This window comes from Passer montanus, unplaced genomic scaffold (genome assembly GCF_014805655.1).
Source record: "Passer montanus isolate IOZ18808 unplaced genomic scaffold, ASM1480565v1 scaffold16, whole genome shotgun sequence".
NCBI classification, from domain to species: Eukaryota; Metazoa; Chordata; class Aves; order Passeriformes; family Passeridae; genus Passer; species Passer montanus.
In genome coordinates this window covers 9,656,042-9,675,721 of record NW_024363160.1, presented here as the reverse complement: position 1 = coordinate 9,675,721, position 19,680 = coordinate 9,656,042, and the positions used below count along the sequence as shown (strand labels likewise).

General features: G+C 38.1%; 1 protein-coding gene across 1 annotated transcript; it reads left to right on the top strand.

The window, feature by feature from the left end:
- The first annotated feature begins 4,627 nt into the window (after positions 1-4,627).
- UBXN2B (UBX domain protein 2B) lies at positions 4,628-18,777 on the top strand. The gene is made up of 10 exons (XM_039702776.1): positions 4,628-4,674; positions 5,184-5,286; positions 7,759-7,859; positions 9,350-9,421; positions 10,923-11,082; positions 12,546-12,623; positions 13,960-14,069; positions 14,542-14,679; positions 14,810-14,971; positions 17,124-18,777. The coding sequence occupies exons 1-10, from the start codon at positions 4,628-4,630 to the stop codon at positions 17,284-17,286; spliced, it is 1,134 nt and encodes a 377-aa protein (XP_039558710.1). The 3' UTR covers positions 17,287-18,777.
- The last annotated feature ends 903 nt before the right edge of the window (positions 18,778-19,680 follow it).

Here is a 19,680-nt window from a genome sequence, read left to right as displayed (position 1 = left end):
TGGCTTTAAAGTTGATCCCACAGATCCTGCTTACTTGTTGTATCAGCACCACCTGCTGGTACCTCACATCTTTTCCATTGTAATGCTGACAGAAAATTTTCCTTTAACATTTCATTTAAGCTCTAAAAATATTTGGGGAGGCGTCAAAAAGAAAGATTGTTGTTTCCCCTAATCTCTATGGAGACCCCACTGAACAATTTATACTGATGTTATTTCATCTAAGGAGAACAGAGAAGGAGGTTTATCCAAATCTCTTAAATCCTAACTTAGGCAAATCCTGCTCTGAAACCAATGGAAAGGATCCAGAGAGTTGACTCCTGGTTTGCATAATTTTTTTACATGTTATCTAGCTCATCATGTTTTGGAACTGAAACAAAATTGGATTCATCAGCACAGAGAATGATTCTGAACAGATTTGCACACACAGTATGATTCACCTGTTGAGACATTTCTAAGGGAGGATTCATCTCACCTAACACAGTCACATCAAGGAGTATGTTTCCAATCCAGCTGAGTGCATCTTTTATTTTTAGCAGACAAAATATATCACTATTTTTATGTTATTTTGAACTCAAATTCTACTTCCTTTTGCTAGATAGTCAGATCTACCAAATAGATACCCAAGTGAAGTGGAGATATCTTATTCATTCATTGGAAAAGGGAAATATAAGGACAATGAAGTGTGTTCATTCTTCAGGGAGGCAGTCAGATGTACATTCAGCTCTGGACAAGACTCAGCAGATGATGTCCATGATCCAAGTGAGGGATCAAAATAGGTATCTAAGACACATGGCAGGGGAGGTGGGCCATTGCAGTGCAAGGATACTGGGGACATAAAAATGCTGATGGCGCTTACAGGAGGGGCTGGAGGTTCTAAAGTGGCCTTAGGGAGGACACAAAGGAAGACGGTGATATTTTGCCTTGGAACTGGAGAGAGATATAATGGGAGGACAAATACAAGGAGAAATGGAAATTATGAATGCAGGATATAGATTTGTAGGTATTTGGCTTCCTTAGTTCTGTTGAACTGTTCAATATGTCTATTTTTCTCGCTTCCCCCACAGCAGAAGCAATGGAAGGTCTTTTGCAGACCCACTACCTGTAGGCTTGCTCTCACATCGATGTAAATATGTCCTCACTGCTTTTCCTCATCAAGATGCTTTCCTACTGCAGTCTCATAAATCTGGTTTGCAACAGTTGCTGCACTACAGCCCAATTGTCAAACCTCTGAAAGCTTCATCTTTGTCTGTACTATATCTCTGCACCCATTAGTTCCCCTGAGGGAGGCAAGGGCATGGCTACTGGAGCATCAAAATGAAATAAACATACATTAGCACTGGCAGAATGAATTTAAATATCCTGATTTTCAGAGCATCTGCAGGAAAGGCAGAAAGGCTTGATCTCAAAATAGCCTTAAAAATATGATAAAATATCTACTTTACTTTTTATTTCATAGGTATTGTGTACAGAAGGTTTGTCTGATGTCCTTAAAGCCCTCTGTTGCCTCCTGTGAGTTCTTGAACCCTTTGCTCACATTGTGTGATCTGTAAGGTTAAGGTTGTCAGGGATCCTAATGACTTGTACTTTCTTTCCAAAGGTATTGAAGTGACCAGCCTCATTTGTCCACTGTAACTGGAAGCAGTTCAGTTCTGCTCTTGCATACTACACCTGAAGCCATAGTTTTGGAATAATTTTGTTTTGTTTGTTTTGATGGGTTATTTTTGTTTGCTTGGGGGTTTTTTTTTCCCCTTATTTCTCTCCCGTCTTAATCTTTCATTTTATTCTGCTGTTTAGGCTTTGATAGAAAACTTAGCCATGTGTAATTCTTATGAAGTAAAAGCCAAATACTTGTTGTTTATAGATCCCATAACTGTATGATACATTATTAAATCTTTTCCTCATCCTAGATAAACATACCCAGCAAAATGCTGTCCATGGTGAAACATTTGGAGACACCCAAAGAGAGCAGGGAAATGAAGACACTTGCTCTTTCACAGTTACTGTAATACAAAGTTTGTTATAAAATTCAATACAAATTGCAAAGTTAGGCCAAAGTAATTCTAGGTTGAAACAATGATGAAATAGCAGAACATTGGACCTCAACAGCAACAAAAAGCCTATTTTAACATACTGAGTTTAAGAATGGTAGTGCTTTAGAAATTAGAAATACGTGCAGATTTTTAACAGACTATGTTCTAATTATTTTGGTCTTTGGTGTTGATTTTATTTTTTTAATACAAATGTGAATCTCTCAGCCCCTAAGAAATTTCCTTTAATTTATCATACAATGTTATCAGTTGCAAAACAGCTGGTACATTGTGACCACAGGCCATGACAACCCATTGTGTTCACCCCAAGCCTTTTCTTGTTCCTAAATTATTTTCTGTGGGAAATTTCCCTCTAACACAGTTTACTTCACAACCACAAAGCACAGATGCCCTCGTCCTTATTGCATTCCTCTCTTTCCAGCACAAGCTTCATGGAACTGAAACTCATGGAGAAGTAAAGCATCAGTGAATTCCCTGCTGCCCACTAGTCACAAAAGTAGTTTTAAAGGACTATGTATTTTTGGCAAAAAACAAGAAAATTAATTTAAATACAAATGCTATGTCAGCACTTACTCATTTGCCTCTTGGGTAAGAGAGATACAAGTTCACTAATCAAGGAAATATTATAGTTCACTGGGGCTTCAGAACTGCATTTAAAAGTTTTTGTCTCACTTATCTGCATTCTCCACACTCTAGCATGGATAATTTTTTCACATTATGTATGTACTTTTTATTTATTATTTCATTTTACTTGTGTTTTTATGTTTGTTTCTGGACAGCGCCAACACTGTAGTGAAATTTTGGGGAAAAAAAGACCTGACTGCCAAAAAGAAGGTTTTAAATGCTGCTAGTTTTAGCCTGTAGGAGGAAAATATCTAGGATAGTTGAAACACATTTTAGACATAAAGAAAAATACAGTATCAAATTTAATTAAAGAACTAGAGCTGCCAGGTAGTAATTAACTGTTTTAAATCTACAGCTGTGTGAGAAAACATTGGTCATAAGAATAATGTTATGCAAATTAAAATGGATGCTTGGGTTGTACAAATTTAAATTTCCAGATATCTGTGACAATATAAATTTCACTGAGAAAATAATTATGTGCTGATCTATATTCAGGTGATCTCTTGAAATGTTGTTGACAGCCTTGAGCAGAGAAGGCAATCACAGAGAAAGATAGGAATAATGCCAATGTTTAGGGAAGATATGCCTGTCAAAATATGGAACACTGAATTATATAAAAAAAGATTTTATAATAAAGTTATTTGGCTTTTAAAGTGATTACAGTTTAGACATCCTCTCTGCTAATTCAGTCTGCATCACCACAGAACATTTTGACTTAGAAGCTGCACACCACGTATCAACCCAAGGAAGGCTGAATGAAATAACATGACTAAAGGTTTGTGCTTGGCATAGTCCTCATATAAATGCTTCAAGTACAGGAGCCAGCTGAGGGAAGATCCTATTTCTATTCAGGTTTCATTTTTTCCTAAATCAAGCAAAGAGTTTTGCAAGCACACGTCACCAGCATATAAAGTTCTGAATGTGGGAGCTGCATGAAATGTGTTATATATGCAATGTTATATAAATATGTATACATAGAATATATCTCCTCAGTGGTGCCATTCTTCCTTGTCAAGGACACAATACAGTTCTGTAAGGAAAAACCAATCATTCATATCTATATACTCCACAAGAACAATATTGTCACCATTGTAGAGACAAGTGTCACCAGTGTCACCATCGACCCTTGAGACGGATCTGGGTACCGGATCATACGCTTTTTCCTGCGCTGTTTGTGGGCTGGGACAGAATGTTCTGTCTACATTCTCACTGAGAGTTTGGCTGACTATGAAGGCATGAAGGGCAGAGTTTAATAGTCCAGCTTAAACAGTGAGATCCCAGCTCCATTTGCCACTATTAGCAGTGTTTCTAGACTGTAATCCAGCGTCAACAGGGTCCAGAGAGATTGATTAGAAAGCAGCGGGTGTTTGAGCTGAACAGCCCTAGACAAAACTGAGAATGGTTAGCTGGCTACAGCTACAGCTTCACAGTACTGCAATTCAGCTTTCTCGTCACAGCCAAGAGTTCTTCATCCTGTCTAGGCTGGAGTTAATTTTCCATAAATGCTGTGTTTTGGATTTGTGACTGAAAACCAGTGTTGGTAACACAATGGTGCTTTGACTATTGTTGAGCAGGGCTTACACAGCACCAAGGCCTTTTCTGCTTCTCACCCTGCCTCACCACTGAGCACGCTGGAGCTACACAAGGAGTTGGGGAGGCACACAGACAAATCAGCTGAACCCAAACGACTGCAGGGACACCCTATAAAATATGGCATCACGCTAAATTTTAAGGAAAACGAGCTGTTTTAAGGAAAAGAGAGGACACTCCCAAGATGAAGGGTCTGTCTGGACAAGAGCCATCAGGAGTGAAGTCAGCAGAAGTGAGCAGTAGCTGGGGGAAGAGAAGGATCCAGAGGAGGGCCACAAAGCTGGTGAAGCATCTGGAGCACAAGTCCTGTGAGGAGTAGCTGAGGGAGCTGAGGTTCTTTAGACTGAAGAAAAGAACTCTCAGGGATGACCTTACAACTCTCTACAACTCCCCGAAAGCAGGTTGTCGCCAGGTGGGAGTTGGCCACTTCTCCCCAGCAACAGGATGAGACAACATAGTCTTAAACTGAGGTGGGGGAGGTTTAAGTTGGACATTAGGAAGAATTTCTTCACAGAAAGGGGTTGAGGCGGGGGAGGTTTAAGATGGACATTAGGAAGAATTTTTTCACAGAAAGGGGGATAAGACATTGGAATGGGCAGCCCACAGAGGTGGCAGAGGGCTGGATGTGACAGTGCCATGGTCTAGTTGACATGGTGGTGTTTGGTCACAGGTTGGACAAGATGATTTCAGAGGTCTGTTCCAGCCTGTTTGGTTCTGTGATAGGTAATTCTGGCAGTGGGCGACCACAACCACCAACTCATTGACCAAAATGGACCCCAGACTCAAATGGAGGGAAGAACTGCACCTGCAGACTAAGTAGCATGAGAAACACGACATACAACCGGCAAGCAGGGCTTTGACTGCGGATAGACAAGCTATGAAATTTGACACGAATTAATGCTAACGGCTTTGTCTGCTGAGGCGCATAGGCACTGTAAAGCGCTGTGAAGCACTGACGGTCGGGCGGCCGGCCTGCAGCGGCCCCGGGCCCGGCTCCCGCCCGCCCAGCGCCCGGGATTTGCAGGTGAGAGGGCGGAGGTGCCGCTCCCGCTCCCGGGGGCGGGGTGGGGCCGGTCCGGGCGGAGCGCCGCGTCCCCTCGGGGCCGCCCCAGGCCTTCCCTCGGGCCGGCCCTGCCCTGAGGGGAGCGGGTGGTGTGCCCCGATCTGCCCTCTCAGCCTTCTGAGCTCTCTCGGCTTTTCTGCCTTTAGCTCCCACGCCCCTTTGGGGCTGGGAAGGGGAGGACGCCTCTGGAAGAGCACTAGGCCCTTTAGGGAACGGTGTGTGCTCGGTTCTACAGGGAACGGCTCTCCCGACACTTCACCAGTTGGGTTTTAACTGTCCTTGAAGTTACAGAAGTGCCATTGCCTTTCCTGATTATTTTATAGGAATGTCTTGTCCCGTATGAAAATGTCAGTCTCTGCAGATGTGGTGTAAGACTAAGGACAAGATCTTTTCCCAGGTGTAAGTGGGAAAAGTAGAGTGTGATAACGAATGTAATTCAGCATCAGTACTTAAATGCTTACTTACAAACCCTCTTAGCAGTATTAGCAGTAGTCTTTTTTTTTTCTTTTTTTTCTTTTTTTTTTTTTTGTGGGGGTGGGGGTTTGACAGTTTATGAAGGTTCAGAATCCTTTAGCAAGAAATTGATTGGAAAACAGATGAAACTTAGTAACTGAAACTGTCCCTGTGCTTTTTAGTTGCACACAATTGACAGAGAAAGATGGGTATAGGTTTTTTTTATGATTACTCTTTGGAATTTTAAGGTTCCTCTTAAGATTAATTTTGCTGCAGTCATAGGATGCTTAGATTTGGGAAGGTTGTTGGAGATCATCTTGTTCCAGCCCCAATGCCTTGGGCAGGGACACCTTTCACTAGACCAGCTTGCTCAGAGCCCCATCCAGCCTGGCCTGGAACACTCCCAGGGATAGGGCATCCACAGCTTCTCTGGGAAAGCTTTTCTTATGCCTCACTACCCTCTGAGTAAAGAATTTCTTCCTAAAACCTAATCTAAAAATCTCCTCTTGTAGTTTAAAACCATTCTGCCTTGTCCTATCACTGTCTGCCCATGTAAAATGTTGCTGTCCCTCTTTTTTTCTGAACCCCCTGTAAGTACAAAAGGCCCCAGTGGGATCTCTCTGGAGCCTTCTCCAGTGTTACCGTTGTGTTAATCTCCGGGATTGCTTTTTTGTTGCTACATTGTGTAACAGTAACAAAGTCTGTGTTAATACTTTTGGTTGGTAGGTCTCAGTCAGCTGAAGCAGGCTGGCATTTTGGCTGGATCCTTATAGATAAAGTGTTAAACCCCAAGGAAGTACCCTCCTGGTCTGTGCCTGATTTGTGGTGCCACAATGTGAGATGAGATAGGAGGAAAGCACAGAAGCCTGGCCATGCCCTTCCATGTTCTCTCAGCATCCCTCAATCCTTGCATTAGGGATGGTACAGGGTGTGTTGTCTGTGACTTACCCATCAGCTTTATGTATCTGAAAGGAATTTTCTTCTATCCTCAGATGGAATAGGGGCCTTCAGCAGATTTTTTTTTTCGGCTCTCTTTTCTCAATTTAATTTTTTAATGGATATAATTCCTCATATTTATTTTTCCCCTGCAGAAAATACCTCATAATATTATAAAAACAGCAAAAAATAATATGGGATTAATACCCTGTGTTTGTAGCAATGTGTTTTCAAGGACAGATGATGTTTCATTTTATTTTAATGAGTATCCCCTCTACATAAAAACATAATGAAATTGTAGCCCTAGTACCTTTTCTGGTGTATATGATAAAATATTAATGCCAGTCACATAGTGTGAGCAAAGTGGTTTGGGGACAAAAATAAGGATGATTTGGCAAAGTAGACTCTTATTCAGGACAAAAGGAAGATTGCTGAAATGACATTGCAGGTCCCTTACATACATTTCTAAGAATGAGCTTGCCAGTGATATGGCAATATTTTGGGAATCCTTGAGAAAAAGTTATTGGGGTTTGTGTAAGTTTTTGTGGAGTGATGCCTTGAATTCAAGCCAGCAAGGCTGAATTTGTTCTTCATCCCAGTACAAGCTTATGTGAATTTTGTTTCTTACATTTCTATGTAAAATGTTTGTAAAATTTGTTGTTTGCTTCTGTCAGAGGGTCAGGTTGCTGCTTTATTTCAATTTGTTACCAATAATGAACTGATGCTTAATATCTCTTTGTGTATTTACTCTTGAGACTGAATCTAATACAGATTTTATGTAGCTGTTGAAGCAGTAGAAACTAAAGAATAGCAAAGTGCAAGTTCCAAGTCATAATGGCATTTAAGCATTGTGTAGTTTGTTTGGTTTGTTTTTTTTTTTTTTTAATAAAGCACAAGAGAAGTTGAATTTTAGTTGGGGTTCCTCATGTTGATATTTCTGCTCTTCTGGACAGATGGATATTTCACATTAATGTTTGTCTTATTTCTATTCTATATGTAGTTCTTGAGTTATAGACTTACAAAGAAGAGTTTTGTTTCCTACAGCTGGCCTTGGCAGAGTTATATGAAGATGAAGCTAAAAGACAGTCATTGTGTTCTGACAAGACAACAACTACAAAGATCAGTAACCCAAAGGCATCACAGAGGTAATATGTGGGGTTTTTTTCAGAAATGCATGGATAGGTGTCTTATTAGCTCACAAAACTTTGTCATTCCTGCTTGATCCCTCCTTGTATTAAATGCAATCTACAGCAATTCATAAACAAAAATTGTGAATTCCTGCAATAAGGCATTGTCTCTCTTCTCAGAGTGCTTTTAAAATTTGTTTAGGAGCATTTCTACCAATTGGTATTCCAGGTATTCCAAAACACTTTAAACCCATTTCACATGAGATGCTATAAGCAAAATGCTGTGTTGCTCTTTTTTTACACAGACATAATTTGGAAATTTGCTGTATCAGAAAATCACTGCAGTTCCTTGTTTCTTCAAAATTCAGTAAACTGGCAGCTTGTGTGAAACTGCTTTCAGTTGTATTTATGGCAGTGCCTGATGAGACAAACATTGATTCTAAAAATTATTGGTAGATTGCTACCAATAGATTACAGAAATAAGAAGGGCTTCTTAATGAATTTGTCTGGTTTGGGCAGGTGGAAGGAAAGATGCATATTTATATTTCAGTCCAGCTTTTCCTAAAACACTACTAAACTGCAGTGTTTGCAGTTCACATAACATTTGAAGATTCAGCATAGTCCTGGATGTTTTTTATAAAAGTATCTTGCTAGTGTTTAATTAATTTTAAAAAATAATTTAAAGAAGAGAAATATTTATAAAACTACTAACAGTGATACCATAACAAGCCTTGTATGCGGCTTGTTTTTGAATCACTGCTGCCAGTGGATCTCAGTGTTAAAGGTCAAGCAACAGAAAAGATCTTAGTCACCAGTAATGCTTCAAGTTCACTGCAAATGCAGAAATCTCTTCAGGAAAGAGAGACTTTAGCAGAGTATGTGGCACTTGGAAGTATAGAGGGTTTTGAGGTTTTTTTTGGTTTTTTTTGGTGAACCCACTTAAGCTGACTAACCAGAACTAAGCTTACAAACAAATAAAGCAAACAGCTTCATTTGCCAATACATCTCATGAAGTTAAAACTTCCCACTCCCAAGCACAGGAGGTGCTGCAGTACCATATCTCAAATACTTCAGTGTGATCGTTGGCAAATACTTGTTACTTGCTGGCATTCATGTTGGAATCTGTGTGAGAAGGAAGAGATGAATTACTAGACTTCAGTTTGTTCTCAGATGAGAACAGTGCATTAATTGCATGGAAATAGAGCTGCTCTTCTATGCTGGAAAAAAATAATTCAGTTGGAATAGACCTATAGTGACCATCCAGTCCAACTGTTAATGCAAAATGACTCTGCCATATGTGTGCTCTTTCCTCCTTGTTCACTGAGAAGCATTCATGGCTGTGTACTTTGGCAAAACAAACCCAAAAAACCAAGCAACCAAACAAAACCCCCAAAACCAGAAAACACGACTTGATATTTTTAGTTTTTGAAAAAGAAGTAGTTTCAGAAGTTAGATATGAAGTTTATGTGCCAGTCATCTTCAAATGTTTTCTTTTATTCTCTTGGCAGTCTTAAACTGGATTCTCTTAAAAGGTTGAGAAAACCAGAGAGAAGCATGAGTGATGACAAAGAAAACCAAAGGTATTTTTAAAACAAAACAAAAAAATAATTTAGCAATTGTGAAAGTAATTGGGATTTGTGACACACTCACACTTTGCTCCCTCGTGTTCTTACAAAATGCAAGTGAGCTAGGTCTGTCCTGCAAAACACATTACAGTGTTTGCTGAACAGTATTGTTATAAAATTATATTTATCAGAATCTGGCTGCAGTGATGTAGGACCTGTAGATGCCTTAACCTGTATGGTCATTAAAGTTTTAACTTACACTTGTACTCAAAAACTTTTTTGTCTTTCTTGAATATCCTGAATTGTTCTGTATATCTAATGCTCAAATATTTGAGTACTTTCTTTCTTGAATACAAATTCTGATAAGAATTCCTGTTTCATATCCTTACCACTATAATTCTTTTAAATATAATAATTAAAAATTTTCCTTATAAATGGTAGTTTATAAGGGGTAATAAATACTGATTTATGTACAAGAGAGACATGTTACTTGGGTTGACAGTTATGTGGCATTAAAAACCAGTATTATTGTAAAGTACTCTCATACCAAATACTCTCTTCTGGTAATTGTAAAATATAATGGAATCAACACATTGTGAAGGCATTGGTCTGAGAGACAGTTTCACATGGATTAATTGATTTGCCTTACCCCAAATGGTTAAATGTAAAAGCTGAGGGAAGTGCAAAGCAGTTATTAGTTATTAATGCTTCCTGTAATCAAAGGCAAAACAATCAGGTTTGCCAGATTTTGATTTTTTTACAGATTTTTTACAGCATCTATTCCAATGATATTTAGAGATTGTAGTGCCTTTCTCAAGATAATTCTCGAAGGAATATCTTGATCTTCATCATCAAACAGATACAGTTTTGAACAGGATTATTTGTAGTTTAGCATTTTGTCTTCAAGTGCTAGTAATGGTGCTGTGAAGGAAAAAAACTCCACAAATTAGCTTTCACAACAGCTTCTGCAGGTTTTAAAATGCCTTGAAAGTTAATTATATTGATTAAAAAATTTCCATTTCTGATAATGTTGGGAATGGAAGTATGCTAGATCTTTGACTTAAAAAATCAAATTGTGGCAAACTGTACTTGGAAAGCCTGAACAGTTTTATATTTGTTCTGCTAAGGTGGTGTTAGATGTGACTTTATATTCTATCCAATCCAGGCACAGTCCCATGCACAGGACACCCCTGAGGAAATCAGTCTTTCTGGGAGTGGGTGACAGTCATATAAGATGCCCAGCTCCATCAGGACTGTGTTCACTTAAAACTTATGGCTTGCCATCTGATCATTGGCATCTGTTCCAGAAGGCAGCTTGGTAATTTGTTAGTCAAGTGTCTTTAATATAATGCTACTGGGATTACTGAGAAGGGTGGAACCAAGGGAAACATTTATCAGAATGAAAAGGTTTTGTGCCAAATTTACCTCTTTGTTAATTTTTTTTCTTTAGATGGGAAGAGAAAAATTGTGCTTGTTATTTAAAGCACTGTTGCTTATTTGCATTACTATTCTAAAGATTTTATTCAGGTGACTCAGAATATAGAGGATTACAGATTTCTGGGGCTTCTAATAATCCAAGTAAAATTGTTGCTGAACTCTTCAAGGAAGCAAAAGAACATGGGGCTGTACCATTAGATGAAGCCTCAAGAGCATCTGGTGATTTCAGTAAAGCCAAGGTAAAAGTTAAGAAATGTGTTGATCTCTCTTTACATTCATGTCTCTGAAATTCACCAAATCACAGGAGAGCAAGTGCCTCTTTCTGTGATTTACAAATAGCAGATTTGCTCAAAACAGTTTTATATTGTCTGTTTTCAAACAGCTTGCTCTAGAAAATAAAGAGAAAGAACCTCATCATTTCAGAGGGAATAATTAGAAATCATCAGGAACTGGAATTATATGCTTTGTTTTTAATTACAATTGAATAAATAAGAAACCAGACTAAATTTGCATCCCAAATCTTACTTATAGAATTGCTCCTACAGAGTTGTGGTCATCAGTTCAGTGTCCAGATGCAGGTTGGTGACAAGATGTCTGTAGAGGGACCAGTGCTGTTCTCTGTCTTTATCAGTAGCACAGACAGTGGGGTCAAGCGCACCCTCAGCAAGTCTGCAGGTGATACCAGGCTGAGTGTTGCAGATGAAGTGCCTGAGGCCTTGGATGCCAGAGGGATCTGGACAAGCTTAAGAAATGGGCTCATGGGAACCTCATGAAGTCAGCAATGCTAGATGCAGGATTCTGCATCATGGCAACCCCCAGCATCAGGCTGGAGGATGAAAAGATTGAGAGCAATTCTGGGGCAGGACATGGGGATAGTGGTGGATGAAAAGCTGGACATGACCCAGCAATGTGCACTTACAGCCCAGAAAGCCAAACGTGTCCTGGGCTGCATCACAAGAAGCATGGGCACCAGGGTGAGGAAGGGGATGCTGCTCTTCTACTCTACTCTGGTGAGAGCACACCTGGAGTGATTGATCCAGCTCTGGGATCCACATCACAAGAAGGACATGAACCTCTTAGAGCGAATCCAGGGGAAAGCTGCAAAAATAATTGGAGGAATGGAGCATCTCTCCTTTGGGGAAAGGCTGAGAGAGTTGGGATTGTTCAGCCTGGAGAAGACCTTATTGCAGCCTTCTAGTACTTAAAAGGAGCCTATAAGAAAGATGGGGATAGACTTTTTAGCAGGCCCTGTTTTGGTAGAACAAGGGATAAAGGTTTTAAACTAAAAGAGGGTAGATTCACACTAGGTATAAGAGAGACTCTTTTTTTTACAGTAAGTCTGGTAAGACACTGGAACAGGTTGCTCAGGGAGGTAATGCATGCCCCATTCCTGGAAACATTTGAGTTTGTTACCTTTAAAGGTCTCTTCCAACCTGAAGTATTCTATCATTCTTATGTTTGAAAAAGTATACAGAACAGAAGCTGAAACATGTCACAAAGCTTTTTTTAGTTTGACTGTGGCTGCTAGATATAATTTTCCACATAGAAAATACATGATAGAACAGTACTTGCATTTTATCATGGAAGCAAGCTTGTAGATGGCTTTTTTATTTTTTTCTTTTTTTGTGTGTGTGCCTAGGTAAGAATTTTAATAAACTGTTTTAGATAATTATTTTATAAGCTTTTATTTCTATTTTTTCAGTCATTTTCTGGTGGTGGATACAGATTGGGTGACTCATCACAAAAGCACTCTGAATACATATATGGAGAAAGTCAGGATGTAAGTAAAATTCATAGCAGAACCTCCAACGGAGGCCTGCTTAATCATGTTTACAGCTTGAAATGCCAGTATTACCAAAACTATATTTATGAGGAGAAAATAATATCTAAATATTAGCTATGTGTTCAGTAGAAATTGTTGAAGTTTCCGAAGAGATGTTTATTGGATTCCCCTAAGGCCTCCATGATGGAACTGTCAGATGTTAATTACTTTGACATTCTTAGCACACCTCCCTGTCAGCTACTTTCCACTACGTGTTGTCCTGGATTCTCTTAGCTGTGCTAACATTTTAATGCTTTTAGAAATTGATTCTTCTTGTGGCTTGCAAAGCAGCCCATCTCAAACTGGAGGGCATGGATGTGTCCTAGGGAAGGTGAAGCAGCAGGCTTGAGGCCTTTCTTTCCTATCATTTAAAAAGCCGGATGTGAAGGAGACGGTGAGGAGAAGAGAAGTTCTCTGCACTTTGCTGTTTTTGTGGACGGCTAAAGCAAATTTTCAGTTTGTCTAGAAACAATTACTAAGGCCAAAGGATGTGGTCCTGGCTAGGGGGTGCTGTTGTGCCACACGAGGAGCCTTCTAGTCTCCAGCAAATCTTCTACTCCGAGTAACAGCCAGCTGTACCCAGCCAGAATCTTTTTGGAGTGGGCTTTCTATAATCTAAAACAATAAATAGTTTTCTAAGGGAAGGCCAGTTATACTGGCTGGGAAAGCCTAGTTTTGCTGGATGGCAAAGCACTTAGAAGGAAGAGAGGATGCAGGTTTTGAAGCTGGAAGGCCCTGGCTGGACCTTTTATGTAGGATGTAGCAAAATAAGAAGGGAGCAAAGGAGGCTGGTTTCCAGGATTCTTAGCTTTTGAGCTGAATGGAGCTACTTTCAGCTTTGTTGGAGCTCAGCATGAAGTAATTTGAGGAAAGTGTAGATTTTTCTGTAACTGATGTATCAGCCGTAATTTGTAATTTTATGGGTTTATTTCTTAATTTCTTAACAAAAATGTTTACTGCTTTTGGAAATAATTGGAACATTGTGAAGATCACAACACCCTCACTGCATCATACTTTATGTCATGGATAGCAGATTAAGAGATTCTTTTTCCTGAGGTAGGAAAGTGGTCTAGAAGAAGAAAGTAGTCTATAACTATTGGGCTTTTTCAAAAATAATCTAACAATCACAGTTACAGTGCAAGGTATTATTTTTATTTTGTCATTTGCCTTCTTGTTTTGTGGTCTTGTACAAAATCTGTTTAGTGTAGATCAAAATTTCTATAACTAGTCTGTGCAAAATTGTGCTGCCTTATTTGTCTTCCTTCACTTTTTTTAAACTTGTTTTACTTCATAGGTTCAAATTTTGCTGAAACTGTGGAGGAATGGATTCAGTTTAGATGATGGCGAGTTGAGATCCTATTCAGATCCAACAAATGCTCAATTTCTTGAGTCAGTTAAAAGAGGGTAAGTTTAAATTACAACTTTTTTGAGGGGAGGTATGTCAGTGAAGTGAAGAAAAATCCTTTCTCCACACACTTATCAAAAGCTCCAGACTTCTTCTTTGCCTGAACCCATAAAATATAGTCTGTATTTGTCACCAGATGCATGGGACACTTAAAAATTTGCAATACTTTGGTTCTTTTGGTGGTTTAACTCTGAATGGTACTTGTTACAACAGCTTTTATATTCACAATATTTTCCTAGCTCATTCTGTGATTCGCCTGTCAGTATATTCTAGGTTTTGACTGTTAGTTTACTGATTTTTTTTTCTTTTAGGATGAAATCAATTCATAAAACAATTGAATATGACTTTCAAAGTGTACATAATATTAATTTTGACTCCTACTGTGTGTGTAGTTTTTGGATGATTTTTTTTTTGCAGTTCAGAATGTAATTGAAAGTGTAAATATTGTAATGTACTATTTTTGTAATTCAGGGAAATTCCTTTGGAACTGCAGCGACTTGTTCATGGTGGCCAGGTAAATTTGGATATGGAAGATCACCAAGAACAGGAATATGTGAAGCCCAGACTGCGATTCAAAGCTTTCAGTGGCGAAGGACAAAAGCTTGGAAGGTGAAGAAAGCTAATCTGTTCTGTGCTCTGTATTCATATGCTGTTTCATTTCTATGACTGAAAATTTCAGACTATTTTGTCATGGTACCATTAGTAACATCTGGTTTGGTTTTTTTTTTCAATCCTATAGCCTTACACCTGAAATAGTCAGCACACCTTCTTCCCCAGAGGAGGAGGAGAAATCCATTCTTAATGCACCTGTCCTGATTGATGATTCCATGCCAGCAACTAAAATTCAAATTAGATTAGCAGATGGAAGCCGGTTAATACAAAGATTTAACCAAACACACAGGTAAATTTATTCTGCATCAATGCAGGTAACAATAACTATTTCAATAAGTTTGTGTTTTGTTGTTAAATGAGTCTCAGCAAGACATCAAAAAGGGGGAAATACCAGCCTTGCTGAAATGTATTGTTCTGTGTCATTTCATTACATGGATATATGATAAACTGACTATCAGAAATTCTGTACTTGGAAACACAATATATTTGATAACTGCAATTGCTGTTCAAACTTTTATAACCAATGATGTTCTTTGGTTTTTTAAGGACATAGGACAAGCCTTAATTGTTCCCAGGACAACTGAAATCTGTATAGCCCCACCATGTAGTCATCCCATCTCTGGGTCCTCCTTGGGAGGACCAGGTGGATGACTTTAGAAACACTGTGAAAACACTTTATTGTGAAGTGTGGAGTATAGTCTCAATTGGAATATAGTCTACACTATGGGCAGAGAAATCCTCTGGCCCATAATCAAGAATTTCAGCTTTCTGCCTTGTTATACTTAAGGTTGTGACAGAACATGACACAGGCTGTAAGTGTAGACTGCAGCCCATATGCAGAAGGGTGTATAGACATTTCATGCTCATTTGAAATTTCAGCATGTGAGTTGGACATAATACTGAGAGCTAACTTCTGTTTTGGATGGTCATCTTCTAAGAATTGGCCTTGTGTGAACTTGTTGGAGGTTTTAGATTTGTTGGTAGCTTTGCTTATTAGAGCTTGGCACCGGTTTTATTGATGTTGGGGCAGTGCCACAAACAGTGTTGGCCAACCCCATGAGGTTATCTTAGTGCAAGGTTCTGCAAAGCTCTGCTCTCCACTGCTGAGAGATTTTTGGCCAGAGGACAGAGATTTGGGCAGCAGTTCCACCCATGCTTTAGCACTGTTAAAGCCAGCCTTAATTTGAAATCTGCACTATTGTGTTAGAACATGGCTGCAGCTTGAATCTGGACTTGGAAGTGGTGTACATGGACCCAATTCCATGTTAATATTGTTACATGGAGAGCTCATCTGTTTCCTTTTTTCCTTCTGGCTCAGAATAAGGACAAAGTGTAGCTTTCTTTACTTGACAGTTTACATGGACCACAGTGCGGACATTCTAGCTGAGATACCAGTATGGAGGAAGATACAGCAGTATTTTTGGATAGTTTAGACCTGATAATGTATGCTGAGAGTGCAGGCCCAGATCCTTTCTTCTCAGCATCTGCTGAGAAGTGACTGATACAAACCATGGGGCTTGTTGGGAGCCTCTGTAGCTGAGTTATTTGTTCTTCTGTTTGCATGGAGGAGTAGAAGCGGAAAAATTGCCAGTAACATCTGTAACAACCTAGATTGTGTTGACAGGAGATTGTTTTATAATTATTATTAACTTTTTCTTGACTGTGAATCTTTATGATTATCTTTAGCAACTGATTTTGATCATATATAGGTAAAGTGCATTACTTATGTCAAAGGCCTTGAAGATTGATAGAAAGCAGAAATCACTGCTTAATTGGCTACAGTAAATTTGCCAGCTTATTAATTGCAAAAGATCTTCACAGATTTATTCTCAGCTTAATGTCTTAATAAAAAAAAATCTCAAATTTCAGGATTTTATCTCTAAAATACTATTTTTTGTCTATGTCTTAAAAATTAAATTATCCTTGTTATATTGTTTATGTGAGTGTTTTATTAACTGTTGTTAAGAAGTTCACTGCCAAGTGAAAATAGGGGAAAGCTCTTGCTACTGAAGTGCATTAATAATTCCTGTCTGCTTCCTCTTCCCTACGACTATATATTTTAAGATTTTATTCCATTAATAATTTAATCTTTTTGGAATGTACTAATTAACAATGAAACTTCTGACAGTGATATTGAGATTACTTCCTCTGTTTAGGTATCAGTTTGCAATATACTTACATGTTAAAAATTTTGTTTGTTATTTGAGAAAACAAGCAACATTCACTATAATTTTTCTGGGGATTTTTTTTATGCAAGAACCAAATTGTAAGCTACAATCATTAGTAATCTGGATCAAAGAGAAATATGAAATCTAGAACTTACCTAGTGCTTTAGTCTGCTTAATGGTTTTGTGTTCTCTGATCATGTTAATGATCAGAAATGTATGTCAGATGTCAAATGTGAATCATACAGAGTTTTCATGTCCATGTCCTTTCCACAGGATTAAGCATATTCGAGATTTCATTATCCAGTCCCGTCCAGCTTTTGCAACAACGGATTTTGTTCTTGTGACTACCTTTCCAAATAAAGAGTTAACAGATGAAAGCCTGACACTACAAGAAGCAGATATACTTAACACTGTGATTCTTCAGCAATTAAAGTGATCTTGTGATTGTTGTACAACATAGGGACCCTGCTGTACTGTCATACAATATGTTTCCAACAGATGAAAGAAAGAAGATATCAGTGTCTTTTTATTTCCTCTTTTCCAGGGATCATATTTTTGGATTTCATGTCTTCCAGCTATAACATATCTAACTTTTTTATTTTAATTTCTCAATATTATTCAGGTTATTTTCAGTGTTAAAATGAATGTTCTGTGTGTTAATATGTTTCAAACCACAACTTATACTAAATGTGAAATGAGATAGGACTTTGTGACTCATTGTTTTGAGGGGGGTGGGGAGAGGAGCATTTTTCTGAAGGGGACAGTGTCTTTCATAGAGTTGGTAAGATTTGCACTATGGAAATGTTCTATGCTGCATTGACAAACAGCCATTTGAAAACTTAGACTGTAGGTTATGTTTACCTTGAAAACTGTATTAATATTGAGATGTTCTTTTAATAGGTTTACAGATAATTAATGCCCTAATATAATTTTTGTACGTTCTATTTGTAGTGTTTCATGGTGTAGTATAATATTTATATTCTAGTTTTTATGTCATTTTCCTTGTATTGTTGCTCGTATGAGTGAATCAGTTCAGGAGATGCAAACCTCAGCTGTTGCACACTATAATAGAATGTTCTTATTTGTATTCTAGTTGTACTACTTGTGATGAAAACAAATATGAATTTTTTTCTTCTTGAAAGTTAGAGAAATGTGAGAGACCACTGTCATCTGGGGAACTGATGTGATTTACAGGAGGCCTCTGGTCATTATGAATCTGAGTATGCAGTTGGACCCTGTGCAACAGCGTGATTTCTTACACAAACAGTTACTTAACCCCAAACAAAAATACACTGAGGTGCACAAACACAGAACTGAACTAATTTTGTGCATGCAAGTGACAGCATAAATGTGTTAATTGGTCACATATTTTTGACCTGAATTTCAGTTGTTTATATTTGGAATTTTGGCCAAAGGTATTTTGTTGTATTCACTGGGGATTTGGTTGTGCAGCTTTCACTGTGCTTGTTTGGAAGCTGTATAATTAAACCCCTTCATCTTTGAAATGACATATTTTTTAAAAAACTTGCCCCAACACTGCAGTAAGCAGGTAGGAGTCTTATGTTGGGGGATACTCGCTGCTGTGCTTTAGTAGTATGCAGTTTTTTAGTATTTTTGGACTTAGATGAGTGGATCACACTCTGAAGGAGAATAGGTGGGCTGTATCTCTTGTACCAATATGTGCTAAAAATTGCTGTTTTCCATGTTTATTTTGTTCTGAAAATATCAATACTTGTTTATTTATGTTAAGGTTATAATTGCTTCGTATATTCTTACATTTTTACCTCAAAGTAGATATTTGACTGAGTAGATCTTAAACATGCAGTTGTATTTGAAGTATTTTGTTTTGCAGTGTGAATATCTGCATGATTTTAATCATAATTCATTTCATGTGCTAAGTAATTAAAGTTTTATGTTTAAGATCACAGACAAGACTTCTTGTGTTATTCCAAATTTATGTTGTGATAAAGTGGTGATTGTGTTGTGTGCAAATATTTAAGCCTAAACATAAGGGAGCTGTCATGTACTATGCATGTATTTTATATCCAACATACTAACAACTCTCTATATAAATGCAAGGCCAAAGTTAATGAGATTGATTTTGGGCAGTCTGTGGTTTGGGCATATTTAGGTTCAGAATATAGGTAAAGTTACATTGCTTATTACTTCTGAAGACCATTATTGATTAAGCAGTGATGTATGAAGAAAAGGGGTTAACTAAATTTTTTCCCTCTTATGCCAAAACCTACAACTACATATTATCACAGTCTCTTTGTTTCAAATACCTGTTAAATTTTGATGTGTAATGGCAGCTGAGAGTAACTGGGGGTCCCAGAAGTTGACATTATTTTGTCAAGCACTAAGAAAATGTATCAATGTTTATGTTTAAATATTTCACTGCTTTTCTGTACATGAAAACCTATGGAAGCTTCTGTCTCATAATTTTATGTCATAGCTTTTATTATTATAAATTGTTACTTATAGCTAACATCTTGGCATTTTTGGCACAAAACTGTTCTTTGAGTGTAGACCTATGTGGATATGCAGTTAGGACTGGCTACAAGTGAGAAAGATCATGCTCTACCAAGTTCTTTCTCTCACAGTAAGGCTGCAAGGTTTGGGAGTTCCATTTAGTTTCCATTAAATACAGGTAATAGTCCTATTACTTGCTCTTATAGACAGCCTATGAAAGGCTCAGGCTTCACCTCATCTTGACTTTCCTAGAAATTCTTTATTACAAAAGAGCCAAATAATCAAAACCTGCATGTTTTTCTCAAAGAAAACTGCTCGGTAATAATTTATTCTGGATAAACACAGCCTTGTTAGTTTT